Source organism: Schistocerca cancellata, chromosome 4 (genome assembly GCF_023864275.1).
Source record: "Schistocerca cancellata isolate TAMUIC-IGC-003103 chromosome 4, iqSchCanc2.1, whole genome shotgun sequence".
Classification (NCBI taxonomy): domain Eukaryota; kingdom Metazoa; phylum Arthropoda; class Insecta; order Orthoptera; family Acrididae; genus Schistocerca; species Schistocerca cancellata.
The window spans coordinates 216,932,145-216,956,873 of NC_064629.1; the positions used below are offsets into that span (position 1 = coordinate 216,932,145).

Here is a 24,729-nt window from a genome sequence, read left to right on the forward strand (position 1 = left end):
GTGGCTAAACATGCCTTGGTGCACGGCCAGCACATCTTGGCACAGTGTTACACCGTCCGGGTTATCTGGATACTTCCCACTAACACCAACCTGTCAGAAATCCGGAGATGGGAACTTGCCCTTCAGTATATCCTCTCTTCTCGTTATCCGCCAGGCCTCAATCTCCGCTAATTTCTCATTTCAATTTGCTGCCGCTCATACCTCACCAGTCTTTCAACAACATCTTTGCCTCTGTACTTCCGCCTCGACTGACATCTCTGCCCAAACTCTTTGCCTTTACAAATGTCTGCTTGTGTCTGTGTATGTGCGGATGGATGTGTGTGTGTGTGTGTGTGTGTGTGTGTGTGTGTGTGTGTGTAAACCTGTCCTTTTTTCCCCCTAAGGTAAGTCTTTCCGCTCCCGGGATTGGAATGACTCCTTACCCTCTCCCTTAAAACCCACATCCTTTTGTCTTTCCCTCTCCTTCCCTCTTTCCAGATGAAGCAACAATTTGTTGCGAAAGCTTGAATTTTGTGTGTATGTTTGTGTTTGTTTGTGTGTCTATCAATGTGCCAGCGCTTTTGTTTGGTAAGTCAAATCATCTTTGTTTTTATATATATATATATATGTGTGTGTGTGTGTGTGTGTGTGTGTGTGTAGCGTAATGAACAGAACGCCCTACTTGTGTGTCAGAACAATAGTGAAGTGTTTTCGTGATGGTGTCTCAAACATCATGTACCTCCTACGGTATATCATATTATCAGCACAAATTTTCTAAATGTAACACAAATTATAAAATCATGGCATATTAATTAAATGCCAAAATAAACTTATAAATTTGAATAGATTCTGGAGTCAGCTCATTCTTTCCAAATCCTTTAGATTTTTTGCATTCATTTGATAGCACTTCTTCTTTTTACTAGATCGTAGAATTTCACCATCATCATCACAGCATATGATCGAGTTTCTGGCATCGAAGTTTAGATCATTCACAGTCCAGCTGCCTCTGCAGAATCTCGTAACCCCATTGTCCACACACTGTGCCAAGCGTGTCAATCCACAGTCACTGCCAGTGCTGAAGGACAATAGCTGTCAAAGTACGACTGATTTAGCTGCCAGGAATCATAGGACTTCCCAAACCCCCATAGATTAGGCACTGAATGCTCTTCCCAGTGGAACTGTTACATTCACAAATAGAATAACAAGCAAAAACTGATTTGTAGCATAGGCAAAACACATTTGATTCAGCTCGACATTTCAAATGCTCCGTCCATGTTCCCACCAGAAAACATGTCTTTTGTGCTATGAAATTCATTTGACACCATGAATCAACTAACATTTTATAATTTCTGTGCTATTTTACCATGTATAATTATGAACTTCTAAAACTAATTCTACCTTGTGCAGATATTGTCCATTTAGCTTTCCTTTCAACTTGGCAGATAACTACAGTCTAAATTCATCGATATCCTATTTGCATGATAAAACTCCTATCCCTAGAATTATTCTCTAAAACATATTATGAATTTGTTACCAAACTTTTGCATATAAATCAGTGCAGATCTCTTCCAAAATATACATTACATAACTAACATACCCGAAAAACTTTGCTTATACTTTGCTTATAACCCTCTATTCCAGTCCCACAAGCAATTAAACTTTCAATGAGATCTGGGGATGACCTCCATGCACCAGATTTTGTTTATTTACTTTTATTTACACATCAGGTTCCATAGGACCAATTTGAGGAGCAAATCTCCAAGGTCATGGAACATGTCAGTACATAAAATTACAACATTAAAGTAGTAACAGATAACATAAAATGTTTATGAACCCAAAAAAAGTCTATCTGTAAGTTTAAGTAAACGCATTCAACAGTACAACAAGAATCAGCTTAATTTTTTCGAGGAACACCTCGACAGAATAGAAGGAGTGACCCATGAGGAAACTCTTCAGTTTTGATTTGAAAGTGAATGGATTACTACTAAGATTTTTGAATTCGAGTGGTAGCTTTTTGAAAATGGATGCAGCAGTATATTGCACATCTTTCTGCACAGGACTTAAGGAAGTCTGTTCCAAATGCAGGTTTGATTTCTGCCAAGTATTAAGTGAGTGAAATCTGCTTATTCTTGGGAATAAGCTAATATTGTTATCAAGAAATAACAGTAAGGAATATAAATATTGAGAGGCCAATGTCAAAATACCCAGACTCTTGAACAGGGGTCAACAAGGAGTTCGTGAACTTACACCACTTATTGCCTGAACTGCCCATTTCTGAGGCAAAAATATCCTTTTAGAATAGGAAGAGTTACCCCAAAATATAATACCATATGCCGTAAGTGAATGAAAATAATCAAAGTAGACTAATTTTCATATCGAACGATCACTCACCTCAGATACCTTTCGAATTGAAAAATGGCAGTATTAAGTCTTTGAAATAGATCCTGAACGTGGGCATTCCACACCAGCTTACTATCTACCTGAACACTTAGAAATTTGAACTGTTCAGTTTCATATACCCATTCTGTGAAATTAAAATGTCAGGTTTTGTTGAATTTTGTGTTAGAAACTGTAAAAACTGAATCTTACTGTGATTTGGCATTAGTTTATTTTCTACAAGCCATGAACTTACGTCATGAACTGCACTATTTGAAACCGGGCCAATGCTCCTCACAACATCCTTTACCATGAAGCTAGTGTCATCAGCAAACAGAAGTATTTTAGACTTACCCATAATACTAGAGGGCATATCATTTATATAAATAAGGAAGGGGAGTGGCCCCAACTGTGATCCCTGGGGCACCCACCCCCCCCCCCCCCCCCCCTATTTTCTCAACATTGTGAATAATGTCCTTTGCTGTTTGTTGGTAAAGTAAGAGGTGAACCAATTGTGACTACTCCCCGTATTCCATAATGGTCCAACTTCTGGAGCAATATTTTGTGATCAACACAAACAAACACCTTAGTTAAATCAAAAGATGTGCCTAGTGCCTGGAACCTTTTGTTTGACCCATCCAGTACCTCACAAAGAAAAGAGAATACAGCATTTTCAGTTGTTAAAATGACTTCTAAAGCTGAACAGTACACTTGATAGCAAATCGTGTGATATAAAATGATCAATTATCCTGACGTACACGGCCTTTTCAATAACTTTATCAAACACTGACAGCATAGAAATAGGTCTAAAATTGTATGCGTTATCCTTTTCTCACTTTTTATAAAGCGATTTTACTACTGATAACTTTAATCGTTCAGGAAACTGACCATTCCTAAGGTAAAAATTACAAATATGGCTAAATACAGGGCTAAAATGTGCAGCACAGCACTTAAATATCCTGCTACACACTCCATCATATCTATGAGAGTCCTTAGTCTACAGTGATTTAATTATTGACTCAATCTTCCCCTTGTCAGTATCACAGAGGAGTATTTCAGACATCAATCTCGGAAAGACGTTTGCCAAGAAAGTTATACAATTCACTGTAGACACAAAATTTTTATTTAATTCACTAGCAATGCTCAGAAAAGATCGTTAAATACTGTACATATATCTGATTTATCAGTAACAGAAATATTTTTACTATGAACTGACTTTATATTGTCAACCTTGTGCTGCTGGCCAGACACTTCCTTCAAAACTGACCATATGGTTTTAATTGTGTCCTGTGAATCAGATATTCTATTTACATACCACATACTCATTGCCTTCCTAATAACATTTTAAGTACCTTACAATACTGTTTGTAGTGGGCTACTGTAGCTTGATTGTGACTAATTCTAACATTTTGATATAATTCCCACTTTGTTGTACATGATATCCTTATCCACTAGTCAGCCACCTGGACTGCCTTTTACTGCTAATACCCCATTTAGAATGTTCTAATGGAAATCAACCCTCAAAGAGCATGAGGAACAGGTTAACAGGTTAAAGAAAGCGTTATATTTATCATCTATGTTATTGGCACTATGAACATCCTGCCATTCTTGTTCCTTGACAAGGTTTAAAAAACTTTCCTACATAGTTTGTTATTGTATGTGACATTTGTTTGAGTACAAAAGCCTTTTAGTGTAAAAATTTGTGCATCATGGTCTGAAAGGCCATTCACCCTTTTACTAACAGAATGCCCATCTATTAATGAAGAATGAATAAAAATATTATCTATGGCTGTGTTACTGTTCCTCTGCACCCTAATTGGAAAAAACACAGTCTGCATCAGATCTTATAAATTTAAGAGATCAACCAACATCCTTTTTCTTGCACCATCATATACAAAACTTATATTGTAGTCACCACAAATAACTAATCTCTGGTACTTCCAACAAAGTGAAGCAAGAACCCCCCTCTAGCTTGAACAGAAATGATCTAAAGTCAGAGTTAGGGGACCTATAAACAACAACAATTAGAAGTTTAGTTTCACTAAATTCAGCTGCCCCTGCACAACATTCAGATATCTATTAAGTGCAGTGCCGTGATACATCTATGGACTTAAATAGAATACTGTTTTTTACATACGTAGCCACTCCCCCACCTCACAAGAAACTCCTTGAAGAACAGCCAGCTAATCTGTACCGTGGTAAAGAAAGCCTCTTCAGTGTCAAATAATCAAGTGGTGCTCTGATATACCAATAGTTTCAAAGTCAACATCTATAGGCAGTTCACTAACTTTGTCTCTAATGCCTGTTATATTTTGATGAAATATGCTAATTCCTTCTATACTTGGAAACAAGATGTCCTCTGAAGGTGAGCCCTTAGAGAGACTTCCTTTAAGCAGGTATACTTATCAGCTGTAACACCAATTACTACAAGAATTTTTCCATGAGTTATCCCACCACCACCCAGTACACTGTTACCTATAAGCTTTGCCCGCCTCCCCTTCCCATACCTATTAAGGTGCAGACCATGCCTAGTGAAACCCGATCTACTGATAAACCCAGCTGGCACCACTGAAATGTGACCCATGCTCTCTGCCATCAGTGCTCTCTCCAGCCCCATGTTAATGTGCGTAACAGCCACATTAAGATGAGGCCGATCATGACGCTGAAACAGTTGCCCGAAATGCACATTAGTGCCACCAGTTTGAGTAGCTGTCTTTACCAGGTCACCACCAACATCATATTCTCTGTCCCTATAAAGACTGTTCCCTGCTCCACCCACTATCACTACCAGATCCTCCTTCCTAAAATTCCTACATAACTTCCCTATGCTGCCTGTCACCTGAGGCAACCCTGCACTAGGCTTCACGATGCTAGTGACCTGGTACTCACTCCCCAACACTTCCTGCAATTGCTAGTCCACACCTCTACTATGCAAAGTACCTAGCAGCAGAACCTTCTTCTTTCTGTTAGACTTCGTAACTGACCTAGGCCTGCTGGCCGTTGTGGCCAAGCGGTTCTAGGAGCTTCATTCCGGAACAGCGCTGCTTCTTGGGTCACAGGTTCGAATCCTTCCTTGGGCATGGATGTGTGTGATGTCGTTAGGTTAGTTAGGTTTAAGTAGTTCTAAATCTAGGGGACTGGTGACCTCAGATGTTAAGTCCCATAGTGCTTAGAGCCACTTGAACTATTTTTTACCTAGGCCTCCTAAATGCTGAGGACTGCTACATGTTCCCTACATCTACAGCACAAGAGGCTCCTCTCCACTCATCTCTGACAATTGGTCAAATCTGTTGCATATACGCAAAGTATAACTGTCCGAATACCACCTCCTCCTAGTTGCCTTCTTGCCAACTGGCAGTTCCCATTCTCCATTGCCCTTCACCCTCCTCAACCTGTCTAGTTCCTCCTTTGCTCATTGTAAGTGCACCTGAAGGGCACAGATCTTACACTCCTGCTCCTCTATCAACTTATTGCTACTACAGATTCTGTGGTCTCAGGAGATGATCTCGCTAGACTGCCCACTGGTTCCCCCACTGCATTCTCCCCCAATGAAAATACTTTGAACAAATCCCACACTGTAATCCACTACTCACAAACCTACGACAGAGCCCACACATCTCACTCATGGTAAAATTTTACAGTTATGGAAAAAAACTATATGTCTATGTTACCTAAGTTCAATTACACCAGTAGAACTATTTATAAAACTAACAATAATGGTCTTGAAATTCTCTGTCTACTAAGAAAGCAACTAATTGAATTAATATTACTACACCACAGCTAATACTAATACCAACAAAACTTCACAAAATTACTAGCTAAAACCAAAAATTCAACCAGCCACTGGTGCACTCAATGAAATTAAAACATTGCTAGAAAATTTTACTGAAAATTAGACTAGAAACAATAAGAAACTTCAGCTGTAAACTAAAGCACAAAATTTACTAAATGACTTCAACGCACAGAAAACTAAAAAATACAGCGAGCAAACATTTCCAAAAGTTTATTAAATCGTTATTTCGCCACAAACAGCATGAAACACTGCTGAAAACTATTAAATTTAATAACTGTATAACAGTGCACAAATAACTTTGTCAGTACTTAGCTTTATAACCACTACACCTGCAATTGCATGCTGCAAAATGCTGAGGCGTGAGGCTTGGATGAACAACATAAGCATGCTCACGAATAATGGACCACTCAAGTCAATAACATAGGAAGAAGGAGTGAGATTAATGAAAATCCACTAATAAGTTACTGTTACAGCAAATATTAACACAAATAAACTTTAAAATAAGTAACTGAAGACTTAAACTTTATACAGTATTGACGAGCAATTTCAACAGCAGTCCAGCACACATGATGTCACACCAAAGATCTGATCCGAAGAGTAATTACATATACCACTCAAGAAACCCAGCCAAAACACTCTTTTGCAGGTAACAAAAGCAATTATGTTGTGCTGACCTCTGCGCATCAAGAGTCATGCGATCAATATCTACACACTTCTTGCACTAAACTATGCCTCCATAGATCTTACGTACTACTTAAATTCACCAAGTTTACCCTTTATACCAAATGGAAATAGCCACCAAAATTCTTAAAAACCACACATGAAATGCCCTTACATTCTTAATGATACATGTGCTGTTCTTTTACATGGTGCAACACCGCCACTGTTTCCACATACATTTATCCCACCAGTGGGAATATCTCTTCAATTTCACTCTTTTAATCTTTTTCACCTGCTCAAAGTTGCGATCTCTTTCCTTGTTCTTCAATAGACCCTTCCGTTCACAGGCCAAATTAATGACAAATGCTGGATCACTACTGTTAGTTTCGAGAAATGCACACTTCATTTCTTCCTCATTAACCTATAGACTGCACAGTTTTAATTTCACTGTGCCCTAAACATTGCCCTTTCAAATAATCAGTTTCAATGTCCCTTCCTTTTTCCTCCATATTTTGGTATACATTATAATTTTGGAACAAACTCCAATCTCATTATCCATTCCTACATTCTCCTGATCTTCCTCCAACTCAACTGTAGGATTGAAATCACCCTCAAAACCTGTCATTTCATCATCCTCGTAAGCATCCAATACACTGTTTGCTTCCTCTGACTAAGTGATATCTGTAGCCGCTAAACACTCACAAGTAACCACACAACTTAAAACTTCATCGCTCTTAACAAATTCTTACATGTTTCTGCCGAATCACTACAAACTTTATCACAAATCACACCATTAACATCTACTGTAATTCATAAGATTTGTCACTTAAAACATCCATTAGACCATCAATACATTATAAAAATCACCACCAATAAACTCTGTCAGCTTCTGCCAATGCACCATATAGACTGCCACTACTACATCATTCCACAATAGAATTCACAATACATTCAAATTGCACCAAACTCGGCTCTACCTCAGTCTCCATTACATTTTCTCTACTCTCCCATGCCTCTGTCACTGTATGCTTTAATGTATTGTCTAACACATTTTCAAATTTATCTTTCCACATCCATTCATAATTCAAACTTTCATCAAGAGCAATCAGTTCACTTCCACCAGTACAAATAAATGCACAAATTCCTTTGTGTGAGATATCTAAATCAGTAGATTCAACCTTCGCAACCACCCCTCCTAAAACATCAACTCTACCGTATTTACTCGAATCTAAGCCGCACTCGAATCTAAGCCGCACCTGAAAAATGAGACTCGAAATAAAGGAAAAAAATATTTCCCGAATCTAAGCCGCACCTGAAATTTGAGACTCGAAATTCAAGGGAAGAGAAAAGTTTTAGGCCGCACCTCCAAATCGAAACAAAGTTGGTCCATTGTAATATGAGACACAATTTAGGTCGAATGAAAGACGATACAGCTACAGTAGTTTGGTTCGAGTCATAAGCTTAGCAGTTAAGCTTTACCAGGTAGCCATTGCTATGCGTCAGGCGCTCCGTCCATATTTATACGGGTACCCTTCCTTTTTCAAGTGCTTCGTCTGGTTTGAATCGATTGCTTATTTTGCTTTGATCTGATAAGTGCTGTTTTCTTTGTTATAGGTGTTTACGTCACTCTAAGCTGAAAATGCATTACTGTACTGTGTCATGCATTGTTTGTCGCATTCTGATAGTGCGTATTTACGGCCTGTCGCCGCTCGTGGCATGACTTGCTTTATGTGCGCTACCGCCGCTTTAAAAAAAAAAAAAAAAAAAAGAAAAAAAAAAAGAGGAATTGTCTCATTAGCGAAACAATGACAAGAGACTGCTATTTGTTGTTACTTACACTACTGCTTTATTTGATAACCAACAATAACCAAATAATAGACTGCGTATGATAGAACATGTTCTGAACGAGAGTTAGGCGCAAATTTTTCTCCGTTTGAAAATCTTTGTGGCCGCTTATTTAGCACATCATATTCTGCACAGAAATTAGTCATCTTACATTTAAAATCGAGTCAGTTGCCATGCTTCATTTCTGACTATATCACTATTAGGCATAAGAATAATACGAATATAAACATGACACGATACGTATATTCTTCCGCGTTTGCTGTTGTTTCACTCTAGTTTCGTAGTTTATTAGGCATGCAGGATTTAAATGAGATAGCAGCAAACACGAAAGAATACATGGCAAAATGTTTATTTTCGTATTATTCTTATGGTGAAGAGAATACTGCATGTGATTCACATTTCATCAGGTTCCTATTAGCAACCATCTCTTCTCACAGGTAGGAAAAAACTCGGAACATAGAGTTGGCCATATTGACAAACATCCCTAACAGTCTTGCCAGTCGGATTTTCGTAGTACATTGAAATTCTGCTACATTCTAAGATGAACAATATGGAATTTGTATTTACTTCGTTGGATAATGTAAGAAAATGCAGTGGCCGAAACAAGGGGCGGAGAAAAAAAAGTTTTGGCGCCAGTATTTATCTTTGTGCCCACAAAGCATGCTTGTGTAGCGCTACATATATTCGATGGCAGAAGTTAGATGTGACGGCACCTACCAACATTTTTCAGAACCTCCGCTTGCTTTGCACTCGATTCTAAGCCGCAGGCGGTTTTTTGGATTACAAAAACCGGAAAAAAAGTGCGGCTTAGATTCAAGTAAATACGGTACCTCCCATTAACAATACATCACCCACATACACCGATACATAATAAAATTTGTCACCAGCTGATGCGACTGTTGCTGTACCACCACCTACTTCTGTCGATACACCACAAAATTCATCTCCAGCTGACAATACTACAGCTGCGCTGCCTTCACAGATAGCTTCATCTACTTCCTCCGATACAAAATTATCTGAATTACTTTCACCTGCATTACTATATTTGTTGCTACTGACTGATGTCTCATTAGAATTCATCACACATTCTGCCTCCACCAAAGTCAGATCCACCTCTGCCTCTCTTTTGATCACGGAATTATTCTACGTACATACATTCCTTCCATAATTTACTTATATCTCCAACATTTGTGGCTTCTTTGCCGAATTTTCTACACCCACAGAATTTTTAAATAACATGTCCTTCTCAATGCCAGTTTATTTCACCACCTCTGGAGCTGAGACGTGGCAATCTCTAGTTTCCGGACCTCTTATTCTGGTATTGCATTTCATGAGGCTCCTGCCCCTCAAAGCTTTGTTCCCAGTTTTGATTTCCATTATGAAAGTTTCCATTTCCATTTTCCCTTTGAAAATAATTATTACGGTGATTCTGTTATGTTCATTATAATTGTTGTGGATATTACTATTGTTACCATTCTGGTTGCCTTTTCCCTGTCTACTGTTCCTGTTATGTGGCTTGAATTCTCAATGAAATATAAAAATTCATTGGTGGAATTTGTCAGGCTGTGCACAAAATCCCATTGTAAATGTTCCAATAATCATCTCTTGGGTGTCATGATTTCAGTCAATACTCACAGTATGACTTATATGCCTCAACTTAGTGAGCTCATGCACACAGAAATCCCAAATCGACTCATTTCTGTGCTTGAAACTTGGTCCATTCAGGAACTCATTCTGAAATCACGTCTGCTTCGTTTCACTCCAGAATTTGTTCAGGAAAAAAATTCTCAGACATTTCGTTCGTAGTGAATGAAGCACTCATGAAATTTGCCCATGACTGTGCATTGCACTCAATATGTCACTTAGTGAACTTAATTTTTGCCTCTTCTGACATTCCCCTCACAAAACCATCTCTACTTGCAGCAATAAAATCAATGGTGTGGTATTCCCATCATCTCCAAAACACTTTATCATTAATCCATAGAACAACACCCATCAGAGTAATATCCTGATTTCACTGCTAAGGAATTTGATTCTGACCTCATGTCTTTACACTGCTGTTAATGCTATGAAGCTTCTTTATTTAATCATAATTCAAACTGTCATCTATTTTCAACCATCTTCTTTTTACATTCCACTACTCTACCTGACAAATTGTTAATAGACTTATTGGCCATGTCCTCAATAGGGCTGTTGACAAAATATCACTATATTGATAGTTTTTCAAAAAAGTATCAACATATTTCGGTGATATTTTCTTCCCCGATATACCAATATCGAAATTGTAATATCAAGTGCCAACATTTATATTTTATTTTTTTTCAAAATTTCTGATAAATATTTCAAATTGGTGTAGACATCATTCTATTTTCACTGTGTGAAAGTGTCTTTCTACTTTTTGAGCATTCATCTCGTCCAGTGTTTCTTTTTGACTATGTGATGCAATTACAGGTGGCACAAAGTAGTAGTCCGATCAACTTGGGGGGAGGGGGGGGGGGGGTGAATGGAATAACACTATTTCCAATGTGAAGAAATAGTAAATCAGCATTCTTCATAGCAGCTGCTGAAAATGGTGAACAGAAATCGAAATGATAAGACTGGTCCGTGTAGTGGGTGGAGATGTGTGAGGGGAAATGCTGAAGTAATCGGCATTCGGCACTACTACCAGAAACAGCAACCTTTAACTTCACAGTGCAGTTTTGACACTATAACTGCTAGGTTGCTGGTGTTTGCAGAAAAAAAAGGAAAGTCAACATGAAGTATTCCAGACAAATCTGATACATGGCAAAACTGAACAACAGACCCAGCAGACACCTTTTATTGTGCCACTTAACTGTACTGCTGCTCCCCGAAGTGGTTGATGCTGATGAACTTGAAGTCTCCACTAGTGGCTAGTGTTACTGTTGCCACCACTGCTGCTATGCCACCATGCCGCTGTTCAGGTCTTCACTGCTGCTGGCTGCAGCAGACTCAAATTCAGCACCACTCTGTTGAAGCCTCCTTATTCTTTCTTGAAGTTACGCAGAGAAATTCCTCACACTTAGTTTTCGTTACTGATTCTCAAACATGCAACTGCTGCAAAATCTTATGCTCAGAGTCCCCACAAAAAACTGCATATCATGCAATAGATTTGGGATCTGGTTCACAGAACATGTTAGAATTAAAACAGCAATTCTAAAGAAATTTGATTCATATCTTGGATGAGCCCCCCAATTACAAAGGTACCTAAGGGCGACTGCTATGTAGTTCTCTTCCAGACAGCATTCCATACAAATAAACCAATTGCGTCTTTACGTGCCGTTACTTGTATTTCAGTAACTGGACTTATGCATAGCTCTGTTTAAAAAAGAATAGCTCAATGTAGTCATAAGCCATGCACGTCTGCTTTGATGCCCTACAGCTAAACTGCAAATAATAATCTGTAGCTGTGATCCTGGAGTCAAATTGTCTATGCACTGGCTACAATTCCAAATTAACGAAATGCACGGACATATAAAATAACAGATAAATGAATAATTTAATAAAAAGGGTTTCATTCTAATGTCTGTTATTGATGTAGATGACAGAGCATTATGTTGAATATTGTTCATTCAAGAAATGACACCACAAATAAACAAGAAGTGTTCCCACAATATTCAGTTAAAATACAGACAGAAAATACCTAAATCAAATGCTGTTTCCCCTGCGGCTCTGGGGGTGAGAATCAGCCCAGTAGTGGTCTGCTGTAGGGTTTGACCTCAATTTTTCAAAATTTTCCCGAAGAGCGATCCTCCTGGGTGCATTTTCCTCCATCCTCTGTGCAGTATCGCTTTCTGCACTGTCGATGATAATGGACTTCTTAGCTCATTTGTGCCTGATATCCAGCACAGTAGCCAGTCCATTGTGGTGAGGCCACCATGTACCCTGTTGGTTGCAGCCCCCTTACCGCACAGGGGTCACTTTGCTGATGCCTGCGCCATTGACTCCCCACATATGCCAAGGAGTAGATGCCCATCACACTGGGGCATTGGAACTCCCAGCAATGGCCATCCTGTCAGGTGACCTTTACTGTGGCTGGGTGGTGCCTGTGGGGAGGACCCCTGGTCCTAGTGGATGGCATCAGGACAGCTGACATGCCATGAAGCGTAGTATGTCATCACTTGCTGGTGGTCAAACATCAGCAGTCTCTAAGCAATCAAAGTCTAACTTCAGTGTTAAGAAATACGACCCCAAATTCCCCCCCCCCCCCCCCCTCCTGCCTGGCCACTCCATGGGAGGTATGCCAGGCTAAGGATGGCAGCAAAGCTTATTCACCCCAGTACCTCGTATGTACGAGATGTGATGGGGAATCTTTCTTGTCAACGAAACCTCAGTTTTTTGTGGAGCATTTAGAGGAAGGTTTGGGGGAGGTGGAGGCTTGTCCAAAATGCGGTCAAGGTAGGTCTTGATCAAAATGACATTATCTGCCCAGTCACGGGCACTACTCGCCTGTGACAAGCTGGGGGATGTTTCTGTTTCCATCATGCCCCATAAGAGCATAAATATGGTCCAGGGCATCATATTTCACAGGGACCTTGTTTTGCAGTCTGATGATGAGCTGCGCACAAATTTAGAGTGGCGAGGTGTCCATTTCGTCTGGTGCGTCCACCAGGGTCTGAGGGATAATCAGGTTGCCACCGGTGCCTTCATCTTGGCCTTCGAGGGTGACACATTCCCCAAGGACAAGGTGATGGTCTGTCGCTGTAATGTAAAGCCATATATTCCTCCCCCGATGCGGTGCTATAAGTGCTAGAAGTTTGGCCATATGTCTTCCCACTGTACTTCCAGCATCACCTGTTGGGATTGTGGATGTCCTTCACATCCCAATACTCCTTGTGCCCCACCTCCTATCTGTGTCATCTGTGGAGATCACCATGAGCACCATTCGCCTTGCTCACCAGACTGCAGTGTTCTCCAGAAAGAAAAATAATGTAATACAAGACCGTGGACCGACTGACCTACACTGAGGCTAAGAGAAAATATGAGAGGCTACATCTTGTGCATATGACGTCAACCTACACCGACGCTATGACAGCAGTTCTACCATCTTCCATTTCACTGCATACAGTTGGCTCTTAGAGCTGTCAGACTCCATCTGCCCCCTTGATGGTGTAGGGGAGTGGGGGGGGGGGGGGGGGGGTGCACTTCCCTCCTTGTTGCTTCTGCACAACCTACTTTAGAAGCAACACCCCCCCCCCCCCCAACCATCGCAGACTTAAGTCCCCACTTCTCAGCTCAGCCCAAGTCTTCTTTGGCTCCTCTCACCATAAAGGGATCCCTTGGGTCACTCCCTTCCCAGGTTCCTACCAGTGGCAAAGCTGACACCTGCCAGTGGCTGTAGCAATGCTAGGTAGCTGGTCATAGGGCTTCATGGCCCTCCTCAGTCCCTGAGACTGAAGCGGTGAATCTTTCCCAGCTGGACAATCCAAAGGAGCAGTGAGGGAAACCTAAGAAGAAAAAGACCCCCAAAAACCAAGGCAATGCGGTGGCACCTACACCACCACTACCTACAAGCTCTGTGTCTCAGGATGAAGTAGTGATTCTGACATCCCGCCATGATCTAGATCTCGTTGGGCCCTCAGACACAATGGATGTTGATCGCACAGGTGCTAATCTGATGCAGAAGGTGACCCTTAGGTGTAGACTGCGTCGTTGAATGTTTCATGCTTTCCCAGTCTCACGATCACTTAATCCTCCAGTGGAATTTTTTTCCACCACCTGGCTGAGCTATGGCAACTGTTAAGCTTTACACCTGCTTTCTTCATTGCCCTCCAGGAAACCTGGTTCCCTGAAATGCGGAACCTTACCCTCTGCGGCTATAAGGAATATTACAGGAACCGCACCGACTATAATAGAGTGTCAGGTGGAGTTAATGTCTATGTCCTGAACTCGGTATGTAGTGAACCTGTGCCCCTTAAAAACCCTCTTGAAGCTGTGGCTGTCAGGGTAAGGACAAAGCAGAAAATAACTGTTTGCAATGTTTATCTTCCTCCAGATGGTGCAGTACCCCTGAAAGAATTTGCTGCACTGATTGATCAACTCCCTAAACCTTTCCTACTTTTGGGAGATTTTAACACACATAACCCCCTTGTGGGGTGGTGCCATGCTCACTGACCGAGGTAGGGAGGTCAAAAATTTACTGTCACAACTCGAACTCTGTCTCTTAAATGCAGGTGCCCCCACACATTTCAGTGTGGCACATGCCACATATTTGTCCATTCATCTCTCAGTTTGCTGCCCTGCCCTTCTTCCATCTATCCACTGGATAGCGCATGACGACCTGTGTGGTAGTGGCCACTTCCCCATCTTCCTGATACTCCCCGGCATCATGCCCATGAACATTTACCCAGATGGGCTTTAAACAATGCAGACTGGGAAGCCTTGACCTCTGCTCTCACCACTGAATGTCCCCACATGGTGCCATCGATAATGTCATTGAGCAGGTCACTACAACGATCATTTCTGCGGAGGAATACGCGATCCCTCGTTCTTTAGGGTGCCCCGGTGAAAGGCAGTCCCTTGGTGGTCGCCGGAAGTTGCTGAGGCAATTAAAGAGCCTCGGCGAGCTCTACAGCGACATAAGTGGCACCCTTCCCTAGAGCACCTAATAGCCTTTTAGCGGCTCTGTGCCTGCATTCGCCAGCTTATAAAATTATGGAAACAGGAGTATTGGGAGAGATATATGTCAACCATTGGGTGCCATTCATCACCTTCCCAAGTCTGGAAGATCAGACATCTTTTCGGGTACTAGACCCCAACAGGTGTCCCTGGCATTCACATCAATGCTGTGTTATCTACTGACACAAACGTGATTTCCAAGCACTTTGCTGAGCACTATACTTGAGCCTCTGCATCGGAGAACCATCCCCCAGCCTTTCACACCCTCAAATGGTGGATCTAAAGGAAAGTCCTCTCGTTCACTACACTCCACAGTGAACCCTATAACACCCCATTTACAGAGTGGGACCTCCTCAGCACCCTTGGACATTGCCCCGACACAGCTCCTGGGCCAGAACGGATCCACAGTCAGATGAGTAAACATCTCTTGTCTGACTACAAGCAACATCTCGTCATCTTCAACCGGATCTGGTGCAATGGCTTCTTTCCATCACAATGGCGGGAGGGCACCATCGTTCTGGTGCTCAAATCCAGTCAAAACCCATTGATGTGAATAGCTACTGGCCCATCAGCCTCACAAACTTTTTTTGTAAGCTGCTGGAACATATGGTGTGTCGGTGGTTGAATTGGCTCCTGGAGTCGCATGGCCTACTGGTTCCACGTCAGGGTGGCTTCCGCCACTGGTAATCTTGTGTCCCTCAAGTCTGCCATCTGAACAGCCTTTACCAGATGCCAACATTTGGTTGCTGTCTTTTTTCACATACGTAAAGCATATGACATGACCTGGTGAAGACATATCCTTGCCAGATTGTATGACTGGGGTGTCTGGGTCCCGCTCTCGATTATTATCTAAAACTTCCTGTCACTTCTTACTTTCTGTGTCCAAGTTGGTGCATCCCATAGTCCCCCCCCCCCCCCCCCCCCCCCCCCCAATCCAGGAGAATGGAGTCCCGCAGGGCTCTGTATTCTGTATTGAGTGTATATCTGTTTTTAGGGATCATTAACGGTCTAGCAGCAGCTGTAGGGCAGTCCATCTTACCTTCTCTGTATGCGGATGACTTTTGGATTTCATCCTGCTCCTCCAGTACTGGTGTTGCCGAGCAGCACCTACAGGGAGCCATTCACAAGGCACAGTCATGGACTCTAGCCCACGGCTTCCAGTTTTCAGCCACGAAGTCATGTGTCTTGCATTTCTGTCGGTGTCGCACCGTTCATCCAGAACCAGAACTTTACCTTAATGATGATCCACTCACTGTAGTGGAGACATATTGATTCTTAGGACTTGTTTCCGATGCCTGATTGATTTGGCTACCTCACCTTCGTCAGCTTACGTGGAAGTGCTGACAGCACCTCAATGCCCTCCACTGCCTGAGCAACACTAACTAGGATGCAGATCCCTCAACGCTGCTACAGCTCTACAGAGCCCTTGTTCAATCCCACCTTGATTATGGGAGTCTGGATTATGGTTCGACGGCACCCTCAGCATTGTGTTTACTTGACCCAGTGCACCACTGTGACATTTGCCTAGCGACGGGAGCTTTTAGAACGAGACCAGTGTCGTGGTGGAGGCCGAAGTCCCTCCATTGAAGGTTAGGCGTGCACAACTGCTCGCCAGTTACGTTGCACGTGTTCCTAGTTTCCATGCGCATCTGAATTACCATCTCCTTTTCCCAACCACAGCCGTTCATCTCTTCATCTCCCGCATTGGCGGCCCTGGTCATGGCTTACGATTGCAGTTCATGTCTGGTCCGTTCAGTCTGAACTGGAGTCCTTCCCATTACCACCTCTCCTCGAGGTCCATTCACATACACCTCCATGGAGTACACCTAGGCCACAGATTCTTCTGGACCTTTCACATGGGCCTAAGGCCTCGCACCTCCCACCCACCACACTGCGGGTCCAGGTGTTAGAATAGGCTTGAGGTATTCCTGCCTGTCGTACAAAGCGACTAAAAGGAGTTTCACACGTTTCAGCCTTTATGTGATGGTCCCACGTAGGGTTTGACCTCCATTCTTCAAAATTTTCCCGAAGAGCGAGCCAGTTGGGGAAGGGCGCCTTACAAAGTGCATCGTGTCCATCTTGCATTGAGATCTTTAGCCCACTTTCTCGTCCTCACATTGCAGTCGTGCCCATTCTCCATCTTTTGGGTGAGGACACCTTCCTGGGTTCATTTTCCACCATGCACTATGCAGTGTCAATTTCTGGGTTGACAATGACCATGGACTTCTTAGCACCTGATACCCAGCACAGTAGCCAGTCTGTTGTGGTGGGGCTGCCATGTATCCTGTTTGTTGTAGCCCCCTGACCACACAGGGTTCACTCTGCTGATGCCTGTGCCATTAACTCCCCACGTATGCCAAGGGGTAGATGCCCATCCCCCTGGAGCATCGAGACTCCCGGCAATGGCCATCCTGCCAGGTGGGCTTTGCTGCGGCTGGGTGGCGCCCGTGGGGAGGGCCCTGGTTGGAATGGGTGGCATCAGGGCAGATGACATGCGATGAAGCGCAGTCCATCATCTCTTGCTGATGGTGAAACACCAGCAGTCTCTAAGCGATCACAAGCTCAATTCAACACACAGAAGTATGACCCCAAATTGTTCCCCTCCCTGGCCACACCATGGGAGAAATGTCAGGCTGAGGATGGCAGCAGATCTTATTCAACCCGGTACCTTGTATGTTCGAGAGCTCATGGGGAATCTTTCATGACAATGAAGCCTCAGTTTTTTGTTGAGCATTTAGAGGACAAGTTCGGGTAGGTGGAGGGCTTGTCCAAAATGAGATCTGGATCAGTCTTGATCAAAACAGCATTATCTGCCCAGTCATGGGAGTTACTCGCTTGTGACAAGCTGGGGGATGTTTCTGTAACCATAATGCCCATAAGAGCTTAAATATGGTCCAGGGTATCATATTCCACAGAGACCTTTTGCAGTCCGACGATGAGCTGCGTGCCAATTTAGAGCGGGTAGGTGTACATTTCGTCTGGCGTGTCCACTGAGGTCCAAAGGATAATCAGGTTGCCACCGGTGCCTTCATCTTGGCTATTGAGGATGGTACATTGCCTGAGAAGGTCAAGGTGATGGTCTACCAGTGTGATGTAAAGCCCGGTATCTCTCCCCTGATGCCGTGCTTTAAGTGCTGGAACTTTGGCCATATGTCTTCTCACTGTACTTCCAATGTCACATGCCGAGACTGCAGATGCCCATCACATCCCAATACTCCACGTGCCCCGCCTTCCATCTGGGTCAACTGCGGAGAGCACCATTCGCTTTGCTCACCTGACTGCAGGATTCTGCAGAAAGAAAGGAAAATAATGGAGTACAAGACTCTGGACCGACTGACCTACACTGAGGCTAAGAGAAAATATGAGAGGCTATGTCTTGTGCATATGACATCAACCTATGCCACCGCTATGACAACAGTTCTACCATCTTCCATTTCTCTGCATACAGTTGGCTCTCAGAGCTGTCAGACTCCACCTGCCCCCTTGATGGTGGGGGGCATTTCCCTCCCTGTTGCTACTGCACCACCTACTTCGGGAGCAACACCCCTCAACCATCGGGGACGTCTGTCCCCACTTCTAAGCCGGAGAAGCGTAAGTCTTCTTCGGCTTCTCTCGCTAGGAAGGGGTCCCTTGGGACACTCACTTTCAGGTTTCTTCTAGTGGGAAAGACAACACCCACCTTTGGCTGAAGAACCCAAAAGCAGCTGGTCGTAGGGCTTCACGCTCATCCTCTGTCCTGGAGACTGAGCCAGTGAAGTCCTCCCAGCTAGGGAAACCCAAGGAGCAGCGAGAGAAATCCAAAAAGAAAACTCCAAAGACCAAGGAAATTGCGTTGGCACCCACACCACCACTACCTACAAGCTCTGCTTCTGAGGATGCGGTGGAGAATTTGGCGTCTGCTGAGGACCTAGATCTTGCCAGACCCTCAGACGCAATGGACATAGACTGCTCATGCATTAAATCGGAGGCAGCAGGTGACTCTGAGGCGTAAACTTGCCTCATTGAGTGTTCCATGCCTTCCTAGTCTCACAATGTCATCCTCCAGTGGAAATGCAGTGGTTTTTTCCACCACCTGGCTGAGCTACAGCAGCTGTTAAGCTTTACACCTTCTATCTGGATTGTCCTCCAGGAAACCTGGTTCCCAGCAATGCGGACCCCTGCCCTCCGCAGCTGTAAGGGATATTACAGGAACCATAGCGACTATAATCAAGTGTCAGGTGGAATTTGCGTTTATGTCCTAAACTCGGTCTGTACTGAACATGTGCCCCTTCAAACCCCTCTTGAAGCTGTAGCTGTCAGGGTGAGGACAACACAGAAAATAACTGTCTGCAATGTATATCTTCCTCCAGATGGTGCAGTATCCCTGAATGTATTAGCTGCACTGATTGATCAACTCCCTAAACCTTTCCTACTTCTGGGACATTTTAATGCCCATAACCCCTTGTGGGGTGGTACCATGCTTACTGGCAGAGGCAGAGATGTCGAGACTTTACTGTTGCAATTCGACCTCTGCCTCTTAAATACTGGGGCCGCCACACATTTCAGCGTGGCTCATGATAGTTACTTGGCCATTGATTTATCAATTTGCAGCCTAGGACTTCTCCCATCTATTCACTGGAGAGCACATGATGCCCTGTGTGGTAGTGACCGCTTCCCCATCTTCTTGTCACTGCCGAGACGTCAGGCACACCGACATCTGCCCAGATGGACATTGATCAAGGCAGGCTGGGGAACTTTCACCTCTGCTGTCACCGCTAAATCTCCCCCACACTGTAACATTGATGTGATGGTTGAGCAGGGGACTAGCACAATTGTTTCTGCGACAGAAACAATGTCCTTTGTCCCTCTATGTCCTTCAACCTAGTGCTTTTAGGATGGAGGTTTTAATGTGTTGCAGAGTGGCTGGCTTCTCGTTTTTTTTCTCATGGTGAGCCAGCCATGGTAATCTCCTCCTTTGTTTTGATCTCTTCTACATGTTTCTTGCGTCTCTCTGATTTCCTTGTCCGATTTTTTCCATTTTAGTGTTTGTTGCCCTTCTGTCATTCTTGTGGTTTTCTCCTTTCTTCTAGCTGTGTTTTGTATGTCTCGATTATTTTGCTCCCATCCTTGTGGAATTATTTTAATCAGAACAAAGGACCATTGACCTTTCAGTTTGGTCCCTCCCCACCCCCCTTTTAAACCAACCAACCAATCAAATGCTGTAAAGTTATGTTGAGAGTGTTAGAAGAATGGTAGGAAAATCACCAAATTAAGCAGACATCAAAGATAAATGAAAATCAAGTCCATTTCATAATCACAATACCCAAAATATTCACCAGCTCAAAACAGTTCAATATGATGATTCACAAATTAACACATGCAATTTGAAGAATAATAACTCATACTCTGTCTGTTCTTAGTTCCGTAAATCAAGCGGCAAAAGTTAGTCCTACTCTGGAGCACATTCAGACCTTTCGAAATATGAAGTCCCTTCAAAAGTTAGAGTATTGTTAGCATCCATTTGCCACCCAGAAACAACAACCTATATGACTGAATGGCACATGTTACTGTAGGCAGGTCTACCTTCTTCCAGAACTTACCACAAAGTTTCCAAAATTGCTCCCTTGAGCTCTTCACTCAAGAAGTCCCAGTCTCCACTTGACCCCGTAGTGTTCCGCTAATATTTGCTTTTCCATTGGCTGAAAGCCATCTCCACCAAAAATATGTCATCCTTAAGCTCTACAGACTTGATTTGATTCAAAATGACCACCTCCTTGACTAAACTAATATGTTACAACAATATTTAAATAAAAAATATCATAAACTTTCAGTTACAGGTAGGTTATTCGCAGTACTTATAAAAAAATGTTTGTTCGCTAATAAATAAGCCAGCATTCTTGCACTAGTGCATTTGTGTTAAGTGATAACAGATTGTTGCTAAAAACTGCTTAAACAATTATTTATGCCTGCTTGACATAAACATCTTCTGGAACTCTTTCCAATTGTGGTGTCCACTAACACATGCCATTGACCACTATTAAATTAGCTCAGTTTTTTAATGTCTTGTAATCGACATTTAAATAAAGTTACTGGCAAAATTCATTAAATTAAATTAAAAAACAAATATAACACTATGTAAGGTGCAAATCCAGGATGGAATGTAGCTGTGTGGTTTTAGTTGCCTGAGACTGCAGTCATAAGTGTGAGGTGCATTTGCATGAGTGTGTGTGCATGTGTGTCTTACTGTTGATGAAGGCCTCAATGGCCAAAAGCTATAATTGTGAGAGCCTTTTTGTTTTGCTTACCTGCGACTCAGCATCTCCACTATATGGTGATTGGCATCCTTCTCACAGTATGTAAGGTGCTCAAGCTATGCTTGCTTGCTGTGAAAATGTGGAGAATACAGTGTTCTGACAAACATTTGCATAATGAAAAAGATGTAAAAGATATTGTAGATCAATACATAAGGAAACATTAGCGACAGCCGCGGACATTTGCACAAGCCCCGCCCATTTACCCCCCTCCACACCTACCCCCCCGCCACACCAACCAAGAGCGCATCAATATGATCTTTGGTAGTCCTCGTCACTGTCGTGTTTTTGTTCGTCGTTTTTTGTTTTACCGCGGTTGTTCATACTAGCAGTGTTGTGCTGTTAGTACTTCTTAGCAGTTTGTGTAATACTGTCACAATGAAACATAGATATGCACTCTCAATAAAGTTATCGTACACAAGGTACCTAATCTTGACTGTTGTGGTCAACTGCTCTCAAAACTGATATCTAACAGACATTAAATTACGATAAGATGTGTTGGAATGACACTGATGAAATTATGTACATATGTTTAACAATAGGCAGCTCTAAAGCTCTCAAACACTGAAGAAGAACTCAAAATAATCTCGTGTGTGCTATAAGCAAGCAGTCATAAGAGTTCACAAGTAAAAATTCACCCATTACACAGGCAAATATTAATGAAGAATGTCACTGTATAAATATCTGACTGCTTGCATTACGCATTTCTACATTATCCCACTCTTATATTCTTTAGTCTTAATGGGGTAATCGGAAACAAACCAAGACATCGACTTTGCCTTGTTTATGCACAACATTGACTTTAGACAATCGAGATAATGGACAGCATTCTTGGCGATACTACCAATTAATATTTCCCAACAGAATTTCTTACACTACGCGAGGTGACTGAAATTTGAGCTCACTGCAGTTAACAAATATCAGATTTTTTTATATAGTGCAGATGAAAGCTCATGAAATAAAAGAGACAGTGTGGATACCATTTTTATTTTTCTTTCTTACTGATGATTTTTAACTCACATATTCAATGAACATATTTCTAATTCTTTTCACAATGGTACCGGAAAAACTGTATTTCATACTAACTACTGATTTTCTCCCTTGTTATGACTGGCATATCTGTGATACGAACAACTTTGATGCTGGAACATGCGGCAGACCATGGGCAGAGCTTAGGATATGGATTGGTGTGCAGGGGGGTGATTGGGTGGGACTTGTGCACCATCCGGGGCTGTCGCTAACGTTATGTATACATAACACAGTTACAGATACATAGCTTTCAGGGATGTTAGCTTTAGGACAATCCTATCATCTGAGATATTGTAAGTGGAAATCGCATGAAGCATTCAAAAGTTGTTAATCCAGAGGTTCATTGTGCAAATATTTATTCACTATGAAATATTAACTTCTGTAGTTTTAAAGATTTTGAAATACTGCTGTCATTGGATGGGATGCACCTCATCTTTGTGGAAGCACCTATTTATTCAGATTTTCATTAATATTTGGTTGTAAATTGTTATAGACTCTCGGAGAGCTGTAAGAAGCCATCTTTCAATTTGTCTCAAAGCCCACCATTGCTTAGACTATCTCCTGCACAAAGGCTATATGAGTAACAGTTGTGAAGATTCCCAGCTTTGAGATTTTTCCCATTTCCAGCGATGCTGCTATTCTCTGTACCCAGACACACTCATATCAGTCACCTAGCTGGAAGCCGAAGTCACTGTGGAGTGCCCTGAGATCTGGGCCCACTAGCATTCAGCCATACACAAAATACATCTTATCTCATAGCAATTCTAGGTAGCTGATTAGCTTGCCTACAGATGTGTAACGTTACAGCTCCTTGCTTAGCTTGCATGTAATGTGAATCTCTCACCCAGCCCAAAGTCTCAAGCAGCTGACTCCTGTATAAGAAGGATAAAAGAACTGCAGGTGCTCATCAGAGACAAGGGCATAGTCAGGAGTGCCATAGAAAAGTATGATACGCTAGCTTTTCTTTTCTATATACATAAATGGTGTGAAGAATAGGGTGCACAGCAGTCTGTGAATTTTGATTATGCTGTAATGGATGGGAAAGTGTCATTGCTGAGTGTCTGTAGGAGGAGACAGGATGATTTAGACAGGATTTCTGATTGTTATGATGAGTGGCAGTTAGATCTAAATGTAGAAATATAAGTTAATGCAGATCAGAATAAAAAAGCAATCCCATAATGTTCAAATATAATATTAGTGGTGTGCTGCGTGGCACACTCATATTGACATCTGTTCATAATGTTGCGAAATGATAAGAAATGGAGTGAGCAAATTAGGACTGTAGTAGGGAAGACGAATTGTTGAGTTTGGTTTATTGGAAGAATTCTAGGAAAGTGTAGGTCATCTGTAATGGAGACAGTGCATAGAACACTAGTTCAACACATTCTCGAGTACTGCGAGAGTTTTTAGGTTTCCCACTAGATCAGATTGAAGGAAGACATTGAAGCAATTTGGTAGCGTGCCGCTAGATATTGTTGCTGGTGGTTTTGATCAACATGTGAGTAGGAATGCCAAGTAGTGATACAAGGTACACTCTGCTGTGCACCACGTGGTGGCTTACAAAGTATGCATGTGGATGCAGACGTGCTCTACTGTTTTGAGTCGCCTCCAGGAGAACAGATATAGTGGAATGGTTGACTTGGCAACAGTGTCGGAGTTGTAACAGAGATGAAATTCTTTTACTCTTCGCAAAGTATACACCACCATTCTATTCAAAGATACCAGTCCCACAGCATGTAAGGAGAGCCTCTATGAAATCTGGAATGAATGAAGAAGAGTGGCAACAAAAGGTAGACTTTAAAGGTTCATATCCCAGTCCAGCACAAAGTTTTTACTTGTCAGATATAATCAACATAGTGTATCACCTAGTAAGAATAAGAGAGATCCATCTCCATTACTCATTATATTGCATAAAAGTGCACTCATTATAATTACATTTTCCACATATCCTAAATATATATTCTTGTGATAGTGCTATTTAAGTACTACTGGAAATATCTGGTTACTGTATTTCTGACCATTACATAATAATTTGAAATTTTCCTTGTTTCAGATGTTCTAATCAAAACAACAGGACAGCAAACCAGCCTGATGTAAGTACAAATTTCTCTCAAAGTCAAA

General features: G+C 42.2%; 1 protein-coding gene across 1 annotated transcript in view; it reads left to right on the forward strand.

Moving 5' to 3' along the window:
- The window catches only part of LOC126183667 (uncharacterized), a 313,457-nt gene that overhangs the window by 209,913 nt on the left and 78,815 nt on the right, over window positions 1–24,729 (forward strand). Inside the window, exon 7 of the mRNA XM_049925820.1 lies at window positions 24,662–24,701. Within this exon, the coding sequence (XP_049781777.1) occupies window positions 24,662–24,701 (40 nt within the window). The remainder of the gene's footprint in view (window positions 1–24,661; window positions 24,702–24,729) is intronic.